The sequence below is a fragment of the Brachyhypopomus gauderio genome, chromosome 1 (genome assembly GCF_052324685.1).
Source record: "Brachyhypopomus gauderio isolate BG-103 chromosome 1, BGAUD_0.2, whole genome shotgun sequence".
NCBI classification, from domain to species: Eukaryota; Metazoa; Chordata; class Actinopteri; order Gymnotiformes; family Hypopomidae; genus Brachyhypopomus; species Brachyhypopomus gauderio.
In genome coordinates, this window is record NC_135211.1 from 30,207,724 (window position 1) to 30,225,792 (window position 18,069).

The following is an 18,069-nucleotide window of genomic DNA, read 5'->3' on the forward strand; positions in this document are numbered from 1 at the left end:
TGAGTCAAATCCTCGGCTATGGTTTCAGAGCACCATGTGACTGTATAGCTGTATATTCCTCGATAGCTGGACAGCATTGATTGAAGATAATATTTCCGATTTGTTTTTAAAGTCTCGGAACAAGGAATCCGCGGCTTCAACAAATGCCTCGTTTATCATCTCTCCGTCTTGGAAGGACTTCTTGTGTTTAACAATTAAGTGACTCAGCCGAAATTATGCTTCAGTGGCTGCCTTCGCTTGTGGTCAGATGTGAGAAAAATGACTTTGGACAGCTGGGATTTTAGTTCTTTCACCTTTGTCCTTCTCAGCTCGTTTTTCGGAGGAAAGTCAATGTCATAGTTTTTATGAACAGTCCAAAAATGACGCTCCACATTTCCCTTGTTGGTGAAATATAGTGAATATGACATATTGAAACAAATCCTCCTCCCATTCTGTATGAAGTGGTAGGTTTTAGGCTTCTTACTTGGACCAGCTATGGCACTCATTTTTATACCCTTTGTTGTATTTAGTTTAAGTAAATTGGAGGCTAGCTACACTGCAAGGTAACTGAACAAGTTCGCGCGGTTTAACGCACATGCGTTGTCAGAAGTTCAGACATCAGATTGGCTACCATGTATGTCAATCAAAATACAACTGTCAGTGCAGATGGATGATAGCCTATCATTCATCCCCTATTTTTTTATGTCATGCGATCTACCCACACTTCCTTCGCGATCGACCAGTAGATCGCGATCGATGTACTGGGCACCCCTGCACTACACTAAGACTATAGCCCTACACTACATTACACTACAGTAAGACTATAGCCCTACAATGCACTAAGACCGTGACACTACACTAAACTTAAAGTGATGGCAGAAATAATGTTTTAAGCAATGGTGCAGCCACCAGACTGTTTAATGCCAAGATGATTTCTTTCATGCAAGTTTGGATAGTTTTGATCTATTACACATTATTATGGGGTGATGTTTGTGTCAATAGTTCCACAGAAGCAAAAGTAAATCTGCAGGCAAAATTCTTAGCATCAAGAGCAGAAAGTGTTCACTAAAATTTAAAAAATCTCATGCTGGTGAAGTGTGCTTAAATATGAACCGTAATGCTTAATGTAGTTATTATACAGTGTGGATAAAGGGTTAATATTTAAGCACACTTCACCAGTGAACTGGATGGAGAGAAAACACTGATGTGTGGAAGAAATATGAGTATTTGCAATATCTACAGACCATTTAGCAATTAATTATAACCTTTGTATAAACTTTAATGGTAAAACTCAGTTTACATGCTGCTGTGAAACAGAACCACCGCGTTCCGCCATGTTTGAAAACGCTGGGAAGCTGGTGGGGTGGGCGTGGCTTGGTCCCAGAGGCGGTTTCAGAGCTCTGTGTCAGTCCGGAATCAGTGACCAATGGAGATTGCAGAGGAACGCCTTCATCTAAGACCCTCCCACACGTGAAATGTGTTCCAAAAGTCAGAAGCAAAAAACGAAGCAGAAGCAAAGAGAGATTCCAGAAGCAAAAGACCTTACTGGGAAAATCCAAAAAAACAAAAACAATGGAACCAAAAACTTGTCAAAATGCAAACGAAAATAAGTTTCAAATAACCAATTATATTTTAAATGTATACTTTTGATATATATTTTTTCTGTTTTGCATTCACAACATACACTTTCTGCTCCTGATGCTAAGAATTTTGCCTGCAGATTTACTTTTGCTTCTGTGACACTATTGACACAAAAACCACTCCATACATTATGAATTTTGATATTCAGGCTACATTGGGGAAGGGGGTGGATATGAAGACAGAGTCCTACAGTGGTCATTTTATTGTCCTGGATTCCCTGAGTCATCAAGTTCCTTCTGGAACATTCAAGGGTCTACAGTGTCTGGCATTTGCTTGGAGGCTTAAGCTGAGGTTTGACCACTGCAGTAAGTGCTAAGGGGCAGACTAACACAGTGCATTTAGATGAAGAGAAAGGAAGACTACCTTTCTCAGCCACAGAGAGATTGGGGTCGCTACATGGCTTGCATGGACCAATGACCTGATGGAATAAAGCCCTCTGCAAGCTGGTTGGCTGGGGAGAGGGTAAAAAAACAAAATAAAATGCTCACACGCACTCACACACGCACACACACATGCGCGCACACACACACGCACACACACACACGCACGTGCACACACACGCACGTGCACACACACGCGCGCACACACACGCGCGCACACACGCACACACACAAACACCAATCATCCATGTTTCGCCTAACATGCTTGCATGATCTTGCCTAATTAGAACAACTTCATACTGCACAAAAATATAAAACAACAATTACCAGCATATTTTGGTTTTGCAAAATATTTCTGAAGTGACATGAAGAAACTACCAGTCACTGAAAATGCCAATAATCGTGTTCTCACCCCGCCCTCGTGTCCTCACCCTGCCCTCGTGTCCTCACCCCGCCCTCGTGTCCTCACCCCGCCCTCGTGTCCTCACCCCGCCCTCGTGTCCTCACCCTGCCCTCGTGTCCTCACCCCGCCCTCGTGTCCTCACCCCGCCCTCGTGTCCTCACCCCGCCCTCGTGTCCTCACCCCGCCCTCGTGTCCTCACCCCGCCCTCGTGTCCTCACCCCGCCCTCGTGTCCTCACCCCACCCTCGTGGGCGTACCTGGCCATTCTCCGTGCCGTTGGGGTACATGGCGCTGCTGGGCCGGTCTCGGGGGGCCGGCTGCAGGAGCAGCATGTCGCGGTTGTGTCTGTATTTGTCGGGCAGCGATGGTGAGCTCACTGTGGGATTGTGGGTAGAGGGGACATGAAGGTGAGCTGGGGCCCATTTAGTCTTTCCTCTGTTCCCACTCACTTAGTTAAACTCAAAATGGTTGTAATTCATTAGAAACTCCATTACATTATAATTAAATACAAATGAAAGAATTAAATATGAATTGAATAATTAGTAAATAATTATAAGTAAATAATTATAAATAAATTCTAAAGCACATTTTAATTGAGCAACACTACGTCCTTCCAGGGTCTGAGTTCTAGTACTTGGTCTGATATGGTATAACTTCTGCTGATTGACCATGTTAATAGAATACATTGGCATACGTGAGGCCACAAACAAGATTGTGCTAATGAGCTTCATTCATTCGTTGTCTCCATTAGCATGTATGAATGAAGCCTTCGTTAAGGGGTGTTCTGCAGCATCTCCCGCGCCATGGCAATACAGCCCAGAGACAGGGCTGGTTCTGGCCTGTGGGGTCCGTAACCCATTCCTGACCCACTCACCTCGGACAGCTCCAGGCCCTGAGTGGATCATCTGAGGTGGAGCGGAGTGGGTGGAGCTTAGGCTGGATGTCGAGGGACTGGCCTGGACGTTCACAGGAGGAAAGTGACAGAATTTTGGTGTAATAATCAGAATAATAATAAGCACATACACTCACTGAGGGATTTATTAGGAATGCCTCCTTGTAGCTACACTCATTGTCCATTTTATCAGCTCCATTTACCATATAAGAACATTCTGTAGTTCTACAATTATGGACTGTAGTCCATCTGTTTCTCTGCATATTTTGTTAGCTTTCTTTCACCCTGTTGTACAATGGTCAGGACCCCCAAAGGACCCCCACGGAGCAGGCGTTATTGGGACCCCCACGGAGCAGGCATTACTGGGACCCCCACAGAGCAAGCGTTATTGGGTGGTGGATCATTCTTAGCACTGCAGTGACACCGATATGGTGGTGCTGTGTTAGTTTGTGTCGTGCTGGTACCAGCAGATCAAACCCAGCAGTGCTGCTGGAGGTTTTAAACACCGGGGTGTCACTGCTGGACTGAGAACAGTCCACCAACCAAAAACCTCCAGCCAACAGTGTCCTGTGGGCATCGTCCCGTGAGCACTGATGAGAGCCTACAGCATGTAGAGCCGTGCAGTACACAAGCTCATCTGTGACTTTACAACTACAAATGTGAAATATTAATGTGTGCAATATCTCAAGTCTAATATGGTAATATCTCTCACATGCAATTTTTAAGTAATATCTTCTGCAAAATACCTCTCGTGAAATATTTCTAAACATTCTCAAGTGCAATAACTACTAAATAATTCTGTAATGTATACTGTCTATTACATGTTAACTTGTCTATTTATTTATTTAGTCTATTTTATTTATTGCATCTACATAACAAGCACTTTGGAGTAGCAAATCCAATTTCAGTGTAATGCAAATTATAATCACAATAAAGGTGATTCTGATTCTGAGAAGATGGACAAACAAGATAGTGTCTGATAATGTCTAATAGTGAGGTCTGTGTTGATATATTGTATGTGCAAAGTGCAGTCTGAGTAAACGTCTCCTTTAAGAGGGGTGCACGTGTGCTGCGTGCGCCGCCCCTGGACACGTGCGAGCTCACCTGCATGCGATACAGGTCCTCGGGGTGCTCGAGCAGGGCGCCGTCGGTGAGGACAAGGAGGTTCCCGGTCCCGCTGGAGGGGCGAGAGGAGAGGAAGGGCGACCCCGAGTGGCGGAGGGAGCCAGACAGAGTCATTGGGCTGGCCGGGGGGTGTGGCATGAGGATGGGCGTGGCCGGATGGGTGGAGAATAGACGGGATGCAGGGAAGCAGGAGTGCATGGGGTGGGGGTGGGGTTAAAGGGGACAGGAAACAGTGGTAGGCGGGGTGAGGGCGTTGTCCACGATGAGGACAATGTGGAGCCACGTACGGGGAAGGAGAGAATCCCGCAGATGCAAAGAAGAAGGAGAGGAAAAAAGAGAGGGAAGAGAGAAGGAAAAGAGAGAGGGAAGAGGGGAGGATGAGAAAGGGGGAGTGTCAGGTGCCAAAGAAATACAGACAGGACGGGAGACGGAGAGGGACGAGGCAGAGACGAGGACACAGTGAGACAGCAGTCAGACAATGTGGGCCAGGCGGCCACGTACTGGTGAGGGACAAACCCACAGGCATATGTGGATGCTGAAGACTTTATAAAACATATACATCACAGCATGATACATGAACATTACAGTGATTACAATACAGTGACCCTGGAACGTTATTACACAGTGCGAACCTGAACCTTTTAGGTGTGTGTGTTTGTGTGTGTGTGTGTGTGTCTGTGTGCGCGTGTTTTGAAGTGTTCATTTTGATATGGGCATTTGTGTCTTGTATTCAACTATGTCTGTGTATTAGTTTGTCATGTATCTGTGTTGTGTACACCTACGTCTACATGAATTTGCTGCGTCTCCTATGCCCATGGGAATGTGATGTGTATGGCACATCAAACCGAGCACAGTAGTTTGTTCAGTAGTTTGTTCAGTAGTTTGGGTCCCAGGCACAGTAGCTTGCTGTCCACTCCTCTTGTTTCATTTTACCCGGTCACACTATGTGTGTGTTTATGTGTGTGTTTGTGTGTATGTGTGTGTCACACTCACCTGTGTCTGTGCATGAGTCTGTTTGTGTGTGTATGTGTGTCACACTCACACACTCACCTGTGTCTGTGCATGAGTTTGATCCCCTCTGGGCTCATTGGACTGTGAGAGGCCATGATGCTTCGTGGGTTGCTGCTTCCAGAGTAGGTGGAGCCCAGCTTGTCCAGGCCAGGCAGACCCTGCCGAGGTTACACACACACACACACACACACACACACACACACACACACACACACACACACACACACACACACACACACACACACACACACACACACACACTCCTTTCACACCACGCTCATGTACAGCACACTGATCTTGTACTTAACCTTGTACAGATAAGTCACAAAGTCAGAAGGACCAGATGATTCTGTATAATAGTGTCTGAAACTACAAAAGGCAACATGAGTTTGCACTAGAATTAACACAACATAGAAGAAATCAAAGTGGTGCTCTCACATGGCACAAGCTGCTCCTCATCATCTGGAACTGGTCAATCAGCTTCTTGTGCAAGGGACGCATTTCTGGGTGTACCAGCTTCTCGTGAACAGCCAGTCCTATGCCCAGGATATGAACCTGAAACATGACCCATAGTGTATATATATATTAGTGGTGGGACTTTAACGCGTTAATTTCGATTAATTAATTACAGGAAAATTAACGCACTAAAAAAATTAACGCATTTTAACGCATTTAACGGACGAGACACTTTTGCACCGTGGAATGTTTCTCAGTGAACGAGTTCCAGACATACAGATTATATGGACCAGATGGAAGTAGGCTACAAACAAAAATAGTGTTATTTACACTTTATGTAGGAAGGAGTTCGCTTATCACAGGAGCACTTCCACCCTTCGTTACCACCTCAACGCAAAACATGTTGCGGCTAAAGCTGGGCGTACACTGTGCGATATTTTAAATCGTGTACTCAGCTCCAGCTCAAACTGTACGACTAAATCGCAGGGAGAGTCGGCTCGTGGAGCTGCTTCAACAGTGCGATACTCTCACGAGGAGCGATTTGAATTTCACACATGTTTGATATTCTTGCGACGCTGCGATTTCTGATCGGGAGTTGTGAATCGCTCCTCGTATACCTGTGTAAACTATACGATGCACGACACGCGATTGAGCCGAAACGAGTGAAAAATCGGCTGAAAATGGGCCAAAAATCGCAGTGTACGCCCAGCTTAATGCGCAGGTCAGTAATGATAACTTAGCTGCTAAATGTATTCCTAATACGATAGGGTGACCAAACGTCCGTAATTCACATCCTGTGAGGAAATGTCCTGGTTTTTAAATTACCTTCATTGGACCATTAAGACTGGATTAAACTTTCGCGAGTGGCCGTAGCGCGCGACTCCGCACGCGTTTATACATGACGCGTCACATTATTTGTGTTGTCCGCTCCCTGTGGTCGAAGATAAAGACTTACAAGAAGCGCTGCGAATTGCGTCAACTGATGCAAGTTACGAACTACCGTCCAGGGGTGAGTTTCCTAAAACGTTCTTAGCGCCAAGTACTTCTTAACCTCGTACGTAAGAATGAGGTAACGAAGTACTTGGCGCTAAGAACGTTTTGGGAAACTCACCCCAGAAAGACAATGTCGAAGAAAATCCAGCAGCTGTATGATGAGGAATAGGAAGTAAAACAGGTTATTGTGAAGAGCGCCACAAATGTGGCTCTGACTGGGGATCACTGGACCTCTGTTAGCAACAAGAATTATCTTGGTGTGACAGCTCATATAGATGATGAATCTATAGATGATGAAGATCCAGTCATTTGCTTTGAGCATGCAGAAGACCACTTCTAGGCACTATGGAGATGCCTGTGGCAGAAGCCTGGGAAATTAAAGAAATTGCTAAAATGCTATTAAAAACATCTTCTGATTTACTTCAATTCTTCCAATATCCTGAGCAAAACTCCCAAAATTAAACAACATTTTTGATCAGAATTTCCAATGTTCTGAACTGTTTTCTGCACACTACACATATATTGGTCTGTGTAGTAGACTGGTGGAAAAATAAACAAGATGTTTAGTTTATAGTTTTTTAGTTTAGTTTATGATTATGTTCATTGATTCATTCATCATTCAAACTTAAATTAATATTTCTCATGTTAAATACTGAAATGCGATTAAAATGCGATTAATTTCGATTAATTAATTACAAAGCTTCCGATTAATTCGATTAATTTTTTTAATCGCGTCCCACCCCTAATATATATATATCTCCAATTGGGATGTGCAGTTTGATTTGGTGGGTTTGGAGCAGAACGCAGAACATCATGATCACCTGATCCAGCATGAGCTCCTTCAGTTGGGTGATCTTCTCAGCATCCTCCGCATGAGAACCGATGTACTCTTTATCAAAGAATGCCTGGACAGTAGATGGGAGACACACACACACACACACACACACACACACACACACACACACACACACACACACACACACACACACACACACACACACACACACACACACACACACACACACACACACACACACACACACAGCTGCTCAAACAGGGCTCAACACATTCACAAAGGATTTGACAATGTCTAGCACCGATCAGCGACCCACAAACATTTGCCCGTGGCTCTGAGCGTCGGCGGGCCGCACCTCCTGGTATCTGGCGATGCCTCCGTTGACAGCGGCGTCGATCACGCCATTGAGGCACATGCTGAGCAGGTTGACGTTGCCGTTGAGGTGCTTGAGCTGGTACTGGCTGATCAGCGTGCGCAGCTCCTGGTTCTTGTTCTCAACCACGCTGACGGCGTTCTCCAGCGGACTCACCTCCACCTGGCCCCGCCCATACAACTACGTCAGCACATTCAAGCGTCACACTCAACCGTTCAGACATTATTGTTGTGTATTTAAAGCAGCACAACAGTAAAAGAATAAACACAAAATCATGAGAGCTGATGTGTTTTCAGCTCAAATCGAGTGTGTTTGCTTTGGACATTTATAGGCAAGGCATGTTTATTTGTATAGTCATGGTCTGCAGGATGTTTTTATTCTCATGTAAGACACTTTCAGTTTCCTCTGTGTAGAAAACTTTATAAGGAAAAGTGAATGAAAAAGATAATAAGTACATGAAAACTTAATAAGAAATGGGCAGCAGTTAAAAGAAATTGAAAAAAATTGTAATAGCTCATAACTAAAGACACATGAGAACAGAATAAACTACATTTATTTTATACTTTTATACTTATAAGTAACAACAGGGAAATTTTTCTTTCTATAACATTAAAATTTTTATTCCACTGCAGATGGTAGCCATGGCGAAACGATATGGAACACTGACCAACTCCCTCTTCTCCACCTCGAACCAGCGAGAGATTCCTGGCAGGGAGTGCGTGAGGCTGAGCGTGGTCCTTTCGATCCAGAGACTCTATGAACACACAGCGCAAAAGGTGTCAACCCCTCCCCCTTTCACAAGGCCACACCCTCCCCATGCCCCTCCCCCTGAAGATGGCCCCTCCTCTGCCGCTGCAGCTCTGCTGACCTTGAACTCATTCTCCCTGTCCTTGGGGCCCTTGTGGAAGGGTCGGTCGTGGCGGAAGAGGCGGACGTTGTTCACGCGGTAGAAGCTCTTAATGCGATCAGGCACGCGGTCCATCTGGAGCACCTCCGTGTTCTCCGGCACCGGCGACACCGCGTAGATCTGCAGGTCTGGGTGGCCACGTGTCAAGGTGTTGCTGGGGTTGTTTTTAAGTGCATGGATTTGGAAGAAATATAGCGAACTTTGAAATGGCAAAATATGCAGCTAAATGTACATGACCAAGAAATGCAGTGAGATAGACTCTGTTTGGAAAGAGGCACAGAAGCAGGCAGAAATAAGAGTGGAGAAGCCGTGTGCCCAGGGCTTCTCACACTCATTAAAATTCAAAGACTTCCGAAGCCCTTCCTCCCTCCCCGGGTCCCCATGGACAGTTCGGATTCCCGGTGCTGTGGAAGGATACACTGGGCATCGCACTGCAAAATCGCCTCGTCAGGTTGGTTGGGGTGCTGCATAGCAATGGCTTGTGGAAACTCTCCCAGCATTCTCTGCTGAAAAGCTTCCAGCCTCTCGTAGTCATGCCCCCGGCAAACAAACTCTTTATTCTATCCAAAAAAAAAACAACAGATATATATTTTCCAGCTTAACCATAAGCTGAAATAATGGTCTCCAATGTTCTTGGAGCTGAAAAGATTCTGCACTCAAAACGGATTTAGATCAAACCCGTTAACCCTTCTGCATCAGAACAATAACAGGCTTCACTCGACCTCATCAGTCACGGTTATGAATATTAACATGAACTTACCCTGAGGAAAAAGGGGAATTTTCGACCGTAAAAGCCGACTCTGAAAAACTCTGGCTCCAGTCTCTGCTGTTCCATGATGTTGTCGTAGTACGCTGCTTCCATTTTCTGTAAAGATTACAATATCTCAGCATTACTTACATTTAAAAATGACTTAATCTGCTGGATCCTTTGATGGATAATTCCTTAGCAAATGGATGCCCCATTATAGCCTAATGAAAATCGCCACAGAGAAAGCAAAAATATTCCGTCTATATTCCATATATAAAGCTTTACGTGAGTTCATGCCTTACAAATTGCTCTTACTATATCTTAGGTGACTGTGTCAATGCACGTTGACACATTCAGATGGACTCACCCGAATCCAGCTGAGGCTTTGGTAGTCGTACAGGGTTTCATACTGGAAGGCCAACTCGCGACACAAAGGGATTCCATATTCCCAGCACTGAGGACACAGAAAACCACAAAACACCACAGTGCCACAGTTATTCTCAGACGCTAGCGCACGCCAAAGTGTGCTATGTGAGGTTGAACTTAATTTGATCTTTGGGCTTCTTCAGCTTCTCTTTGAGGGCCAGTTAATGCATGAGCTCTTAAAGAGATTTAAGATTTACCAGAAGAGAGTCCAACTCTCTCAGAAAAGAGGGGGAGTTGGTGTTCAAAGACAAAAGCTGTCACTGCTTGGAATTGTGGGTTAGTGGGGGGGCAGCAACATCTCTCTCCTTCACCCACTTCCCATCTTGATCGATCTAAGTCCTCGTTCACTGCTCTCAAAGCTAAAACCCTCAAAAGATTTCAGTTCTTTCATATCTCTGCTGCAAGATCAGTACATACCATCCCTATACACCGTAGTTTCAGTCAGGGATCTTATTTCGACACTTTCAGTACAATCTTCTGCTCTGAAGTCTTAAATGGCTGTCATTTGCCTTCAGCCTTCCACACTGTTGGACCACACTGGGGCGTAACTACTCAGACCAATACATGTGTGAATAACCTTCCGTCTTTTCTTTCAGTGATGGAAATCTTTCTCTTGCTTCAGTATTGCCACTTTCAGCTCACAGGACCTATGGTGTGTTTCAGTTTCTCTGTGGTTCAGACCCTTTGTGTTATCACTGTTTAATGAGCTCTTGTTGATGGCATTTCATTAATGAAGTCACCGTGAGAAAGGTGCCATTCCAATAAAAGCTTATCACTCTGTTATTATTACTATTGTGCCATCACACTACTGGGAATCCCAAACTTGAAAATTTGGATACTATTTAGTGGTGGGCCGTTAACGGCGTTAACGGCGGTCGTTAATTTGATACTCTTATCGGGCGATATAAAAATTATCGCCGTTAATCTATTCTTAAAGTTGGGTTGGGAACTGGGTCAAAATGGGTAAGCAAACTTTCACCTTGATAGTTTAGCTCAGCTGTATTCCTAACCAAATTGCACAGTAGGGGCGAGAATGAGTTTTCAAACCTGTGAATTACAAATCGTATGTGTGTTTACATGGATGCAGCCACGAAGTCGCCAAGTTTGCTTCATGGAAAATTCATTTATGAACGTAAAGTGTTACCGGAGCGGAGCTCGGAGCGGTCGTTTTCTGCGTGGTCCTAGCGCTAGATTCGTCGCTATTTAAATATTTCTTTTTAACCGTTAAAACTGCAGAGGACCAAAACCGGCTTTTGAAAAAGTCCCCCCCAAATTACGTCCATGAGGTTAAATGTACTAAATGTTGGCTTACATTTCAATTATGTTTAGCTGAATAAACATGTTAAGAAACCCTATCTCAAAAACTGACTTTTAGTCATTACTTGGGTAGCACGCATATGAGTCATTTTAATATACATTAATCTAGATTAATCTAGATTAATTTCAAGATTTCAGTGAGATTAATCTAGATTAAAAAAATTAATCTATGCCCACCCCTAATACTATTATACTATACTGCAAAATAACTGTACGGCACTTACTGATATTACTGTTACACAAGTCATAACTCTTAATGTTGAACACTAAAAGAAAGACAACAGTTAATGTCATTGTGACTCATAGGTTGGGTTTCCCCAATTTCAGCAGTGGCCAAACCTAACGTGGAGTTAAAAACAGAGGTGGCAGTGGGGGGTCGTGGCAGTGGGGGGTCGTGGTTCACCTTCTGGCTTGTGGGAAGTGATATTAAGTCTGAAACCAGTTTATGTAGACTAGGTTATTCATACAACGTTCCTAAATTGTGTTTATTTTGTGTGCAAGCGTTTGGGGTTCACATGACATGAACATCAGCTGCACTAACCGGCGGCGTGGCTGTCCTACCTTGCCCTTGTTGAAGTAGTGGATGACCTTGCGGCAAAGGCCCTCTTTGCGGTGCCACTCGCTCTGGGCTGGGTAGTGGAGGAAGTCACGCAGGGGCCGGTCCTCCCACTGGAGCAGCTCCCAGTACAGCAGCAGAGTGAATGCAGCCTCTGCGGAGAACGTCCAGCCACGCTAACTCGTTAACGTGTGAACCATCACGTGTGCCGAGCTAGGCTCTAAACAGAGCGACTATCTCTCCAATCAGTTGTACCTCTCTTGGCAACAAAGTGCCAACAATGATGTGATATACCACCAGAGGTCAAGCCTCCCCTTGTAAACACTGATGTATGGCTAGGAAGTTAACAGCTAATTATGAAACCATTTATCACCTGTAAAAACACAGCTGTCTAGTGGAACAAAGCGTAGCTGGTGTTTGGTAGCATCTCTGATGGCGTAGCCCCCCCGAACAATCGCTTCAACTCACCTGTGTAGTTCTCAGCCTGCAGATGCATGTCGCACAGCTTGTGAATATAGCGGATATACATCTCCTCTTTGTTGATTTCAGACTTGTAGAAGTTCTAGAAAGGGAAACAAATGCTGGTACCACCATCATCACAGTCAAATTTAAAACGTAAAAGCTAAAGTTACAAAAATAGAATGAGAGCTAGTAAAAAACGTGATTAGCAAAGGACAGAACCATAAATCTTAAATCTCTATATCCAGTAGGCTAATCGCTACAGATGTTAGCATTATCTCATATTGTACTGAAAGGGACTACCAACTCACTAGCAAGTTGACGGTGCAACCAATCTTCTTGTTTTCTGTCTCATCCCCCTTCATACAGTCCCTGTTCACATAAATACGTGTAAGGCGAAGGTGAGAGGGCCGATGCACTGACCCGTGCAGGACTGTGGAAGGCCAGTCAGGGGGTGAAGCTCCTACCTGTAATCCAACAGCCTCTCCATCAGCCGAGTGACAGAGGTGACGAAAGAGACACCCGTCTCACGCCAGGTCTCCTGCTCAATCTTCTCTAAAAGACTAGACAGCAAGCACAGGCAAAAGCCACTGTCAGGAGTCTCCCTGGGCATCAAGGTCCAAAAACACAACTGACCTTTTACGGAAAGAGGAGCTCAGAGGATACAGATGAAAGGCTGGTGTTAGCTGGCAGGAGACTGAAGTGGTTAGCTTCATCATACCTGGGATAGGGTCCAAACAGCTGACTACTATTGTCCCGTAGCATGAGGCAAAGGCAGAAGGGTTAGTGTAAAGCCAGAGAAAAGATACGTCAAAGCAGAAATGTTTCAGAAAAACTAGAGAGAGTTGGGCATGTGTAGTCATCTGAAGCTTTTGTTTAGCTGTACAAAAGATGTGGGAGTGTGTATTCGTGCCTGTGTGTGTGTGTGTGTGTGTGTGTGAGAGAGAGAGAGAAAGAGAGCAAACTCACAGCAACCCAAAAAGCTCTCTATAATTTTCATCTCCTTTGCCTTCAGACACCAGGCTGTCCAGCTTATCTATCAGCTCTGCCTCCACCTGCAAATACAGTGAGAAGAGAGTTCACATTCTCATGAACCCATATCCACTACTGAACCCATAACTACTACTGAACCCATACCCACTACTGAACCCATAACTACTACTGAACCCATACCTACTACTGAACCCATACCCACTACTGAACCCATATCCACTACTGAACCCATAACTACTACTGAACCCATACCCACTACTGAACCCATAACTACTACTGAACCCATACCTACTACTGAACCCATACCCACTACTGAACCCATACCCACTACTGAACCCATAACTACTACTGAACCCATACCCACTACTGAACCCATAACTACTACTGAACCCATACCTACTACTGAACCCATACCCACTACTGAACCCATACCCATTACTGAACCCATACCCTCTACTGAACCAATACCCATTACTGAACCCATACCCATTACTGAACCCATACCCACTACTGAATCCATACCCACTACTGAACCCATAACCACTGATGAACCCATACCCACTGAAGACCCACTCACTAACTAACATTTTATGTTCACTACCAGGTTTAGATTTTCAGATCCCCGTGAATTCAGCATGCATTAATGTGGCTGCATAATCAAGGTCGTGCCTGCTTGAAGTTGCCGTTCTTGCGCTGTTCCCAGTCCATCATGTCATGGAAGATGGGAATCATGATGTTCCTCACTTCATTCTGTGGGACCAGCGTCACTCCAAGAAAAGGCCCGATCATTCCCGGGATGAAATGGATCTTATTTTCGCCTACCGGAAAAAAGGCCAAAACCTAAACAATCATAATTCTTATCGATGTGTGACTGATCCGTCATGAATGGCCACTACAATAAGCATGTATCTGATGTATTGATCAGGTTTATCCAATTGAAATGTTAAAGACTTTTATACATTAATGTTCATCTGATCTTTTTTAATCCATATTACGTATTCAAAAGAGTTAAAGCCAAAAGCTACATCACTGACTGCTGTCAGGGGAAATTCCTGCCATTAGATGTTTATAAACCCAGTCAGGCATACTAGTCACACAAACAGGTCTTATGAGATGTGATCGGAGGGGCCTCATCAATCTTGCTGTCAACATCAGTGTAGGGACTGGTGTTCCTTTCTTTCATCCGTAGAGGTCAGTGTTGCTTTTGCAGAGAAAGCTGTGTGCATGTGGGCTGAGACAGATAGAGAGAACAAGGGGAGGGGTGGAGAGAGAGAGAGAGAGAGAAACCCACTCACCCAGGTTTTGCCACATGCTAAACAGCTCGTAGGCCATCATGACTCTCATATCGCCATACCTGTCAAGCAAGTATAAAAGAAAACAGTGAGGTTGGACAGGTGAGGTTGGACAGGTGAGATTGGACAGGTAAGATTGGTCAGGCGACACAGCGCTTTACTGTTCCTAACAGGAAACAGTAAAAAATTACAGATATGAAAGGCACATTCAGCTTTCAAGGGGCTTGAAGATCTGATCCAGGTTTTCCCATGAAACATGAAACATTTTCCTTTTAAAAATGAAGCCATCTTTATCTACATCTGAACAATGAACAATGGGAACCAAACCAGTGCCATATGATTACCTTTAGCGGTGCTATCATACTGTCATCTCCTTGAAAGAAGTAAGATTAATACCTTCTTTAAACTTTTGTTCTATGCTATTTTTTGGCAGGTGATTTTACCTATTATTCTATGCCCACACCAGCAGATGAAGCCTGTCTCTTCATTAAATCAAAACTCATCATCATCATCATCATGCCGATTAAAGATTGGCGAGGGTGCTTTTAGCCACTATGGCTCAAAGCTCTGAAATTCTCTTCCTGAAGAGCTCAGAGGCATTTCATCCCTGCATAGTTTTAAGAGCAGTCTCAAAACATTCCTGTTTAGATCCGCTTTTAGTTAAGAAACTCTATCTTAATAGTTTTATCTTATTTACTTTACTTTTTATGTTATTTTAATATTTTTATCTTTAATTTCTTTTAACATTTTCTTTTTGTCTTATCTCCTTTTAATGTTTCTTTTATTTATACTGTAAAGCACTTTGAGTTACATGTATGTATGAAAGGTGCTATACAAATAAAGATTATTATTATTATTATTATTATCATTGGATGTAAATAAGATAGAAAAGTGAGATGTGATTCTGTTTGAAAACAGAACCCTCCAATCATGGCAAATAACCACCTCTCCATTATCTGCGCATAGGCATGACATCAAAGTGAGGTTCAAGTCCTATTTAACCGGGAAGCTACAGTAGTTAATCAGTAACAATATCTGTCTTTATAGTCAGACTGAGGTAGAGAAACACTTTTTCATCAGTGTAATGGTGAGGTTTGGAGGCAGGACACCAAGACGAGAGCAGGTTTAACAAACAACGTTTACTATCTTTACAAAGACACAGACACACTGACTGGACGGGTCACACCAACGCAGTCAGAGCAGATAAACGCACACCTAACTACACGGACGACAAAAAGACTCACAAGTGCAGCACATCATGATGACGAGACAAGAGACAGGTGCTATGAATAACAGACAGACACAGAGACGCACTCATGGACGTAAACATACGTAGACAAACGCACACACAGTGACGTGGAGGGAGGAGTCAGGGGCCGAACTATAACAGATACGGATTATAATTTCATTTTCTCAGCCACACAGAGAGAATGATCTGTTCACTCCATCTCCAAAATCATGAATTAAATCTTTGACTACAAACCGGAATCCTGAAAAATAATATTAATACCATATTTTTTGTGGCTACAGTAGAACAGCAGATTGTTTATCTATTAAATTGCACACTTTCATGTGCGTCAAGCGTTATTGTCTGGATGCATTGGTAATTTATAATTTCATGTGCTGGGACTAATGTGTGTGTGTGTGTGTGTGTGTGTGTGTGTGTGTGTATGTGTGTTTGGCATCAGGAAGAGTTCTATTGATGGAAGTGTGGCCCCCCACCCCCAACAGACACACACACTCTTAGCCACTTCAGGAACCACCAGCTAATTAACCATGATGCACACAGACTCACTCTCATAGAATAAGGCCTTTCATGGGAAACTAGGGCTGTCGCGGTGTAAGAATTTCCACTGCGGTAAATTAACAGGGCTCCACACCGCGATATGCGGTATTATCGCCATTTTTGTTGTTTTCACAAACATATCCTGATTTAAGTGCTATTATAAACACGTTTTTATTGCAGTTGTTATTAAGAATATTATATATTTATAACAAAGCCGACACAGTTGTAGGACAAATTAAACAGCCCTTATTGTTAAATGCAGAGCACGTAAGGCTAATGACGCGCAATAAGAACGCTCCTTTACTCTTTCATGGAAACAAAGTCCAGCTTATAGCCTACGATTGATCTGCGCTGTGCAAAGAAGGCAAAAAAACTTGAGCACATGAGATCAGAATTCGTTTAAAAAAAAGAAGGAAAACGAAACCCTTCCTTTAGTAATAAAGTCTAGGTTTAGTCCGGCGTTATCATGTCCTTGTTACGTGCTAGGAAACCAACATGTTCACCTTATGTGGTTTCAGAGAGGATCTAAGTGGGGTAACAATGTTTCCGGCAGCACTAAAAACTCTCTCTGGTGGTGTGGGCGTTGCACAAATACACATGTACTTGCGGGACACTTTAGAAAGCAGAGGAAATCTAACCTGGTTGTCGCGCCACCAGGCGATGGGATCTGCGTTAGGGCTCGTGCAGGTAGCTCGAGCTCGGCATGTGCGCGAGCTCTCTTAGTTTCCCCGTTTCACAACAACCTTTCGCGCACAGATTTTGCATATTGCCTCGTCTAAATTGTCCGGCTCTCTCTTTTCATTCGGTTGAAAGCCGAAATGCTCCCAAACTGGCGGTCACATTTGGTTTTGCGACCAGAGTAGCCGCAATTGTTTCCATAAAAAGGCCACTCAGAAGCACCGGATACGAAAGTTTTTAAATAGTAATTAACATCCACCACACACGCAGCGAAGTGGCTTACGTGTAAAACAAGAAGAACCTTGTGGAAAAAAAGAAAACACGAACATCGCGGTGTGACGGTTGCTTGGAATTCCCTGCGGTTGGCAGGTGAATATCGCGGTATTACAATATTGCGGTTATTGCGACAGCCCTATGGGAAACACACGGCTAATCTACGTATATTCATACTCATTCAGTGCAAAGGTGCAGTAATCACAAACCATACACCAACCAATCCTAGAAACACAAATATTCAGCAATCCACATCTCAATCAAGGGTGAATCAATGTCCGGCTAGTCCATGTAAATATGCAGTAATGCAATACAAACCTAAATAAGTACATGTACATTTAAGCACGCACTAGCATACAACATGACATTAGTATGAACACAACCCCTTTAAATCTCATGACACGTGTTGTGCTAACATGCTCTCATAACACAGGAACTCAAAATACATTCTGATCAAGATTAATAGACTTAGTCAAGACTACACAAAGACAACCAGTGCTTGGGGTTTCAGCTAGTTTATCATACTGACAAATTAATCCATTTGTGTATCTATCACACTTTGCTGATGCAAAACTACTGACTTGTT

General features: G+C 43.8%; 1 protein-coding gene across 12 annotated transcripts in view; it reads right to left on the minus strand.

Annotated features, from left to right (window-relative positions):
* dock3 (dedicator of cytokinesis 3) overlaps positions 1–18,069 on the minus strand; it is a 173,872-nt gene that overhangs the window by 7,385 nt on the left and 148,418 nt on the right. For 9 of the 12 annotated variants that reach the window (XR_013131732.1, XM_077008187.1, XM_077008180.1 and 6 more), the window contains 21 exons: positions 14,750–14,808; positions 14,124–14,272; positions 13,431–13,516; positions 13,183–13,209; positions 12,929–13,024; positions 12,773–12,833; positions 12,471–12,564; positions 12,008–12,156; positions 10,071–10,157; positions 9,716–9,820; positions 9,374–9,515; positions 8,917–9,083; positions 8,716–8,802; positions 8,031–8,210; positions 7,701–7,784; positions 5,869–5,985; positions 5,470–5,588; positions 4,399–4,537; positions 3,277–3,358; positions 2,660–2,778; positions 1,984–2,071 (listed from right to left, as the gene is read on the minus strand). Coding sequence is in view for 11 of the 12 variants with exons in the window: in XM_077008187.1 (XP_076864302.1) it covers positions 1,984–2,071; positions 2,660–2,778; positions 3,277–3,358; positions 4,399–4,537; positions 5,470–5,588; positions 5,869–5,985; positions 7,701–7,784; positions 8,031–8,210; positions 8,716–8,802; positions 8,917–9,083; positions 9,374–9,515; positions 9,716–9,820; positions 10,071–10,157; positions 12,008–12,156; positions 12,471–12,564; positions 12,773–12,833; positions 12,929–13,024; positions 13,183–13,209; positions 13,431–13,516; positions 14,124–14,272; positions 14,750–14,808 (2,237 nt within the window). In the remaining variant the exon portion in view is untranslated. The remainder of the gene's footprint in view (positions 1–1,983; positions 2,072–2,659; positions 2,779–3,276; positions 3,359–4,398; positions 4,538–5,469; positions 5,589–5,868; positions 5,986–7,700; positions 7,785–8,030; positions 8,211–8,715; positions 8,803–8,916; positions 9,084–9,373; positions 9,516–9,715; positions 9,821–10,070; positions 10,158–12,007; positions 12,157–12,470; positions 12,565–12,772; positions 12,834–12,928; positions 13,025–13,182; positions 13,210–13,430; positions 13,517–14,123; positions 14,273–14,749; positions 14,809–18,069) is intronic. The other 3 variants (XM_077008195.1, XM_077008162.1, XM_077008203.1) reach the window with 3 other exon arrangements.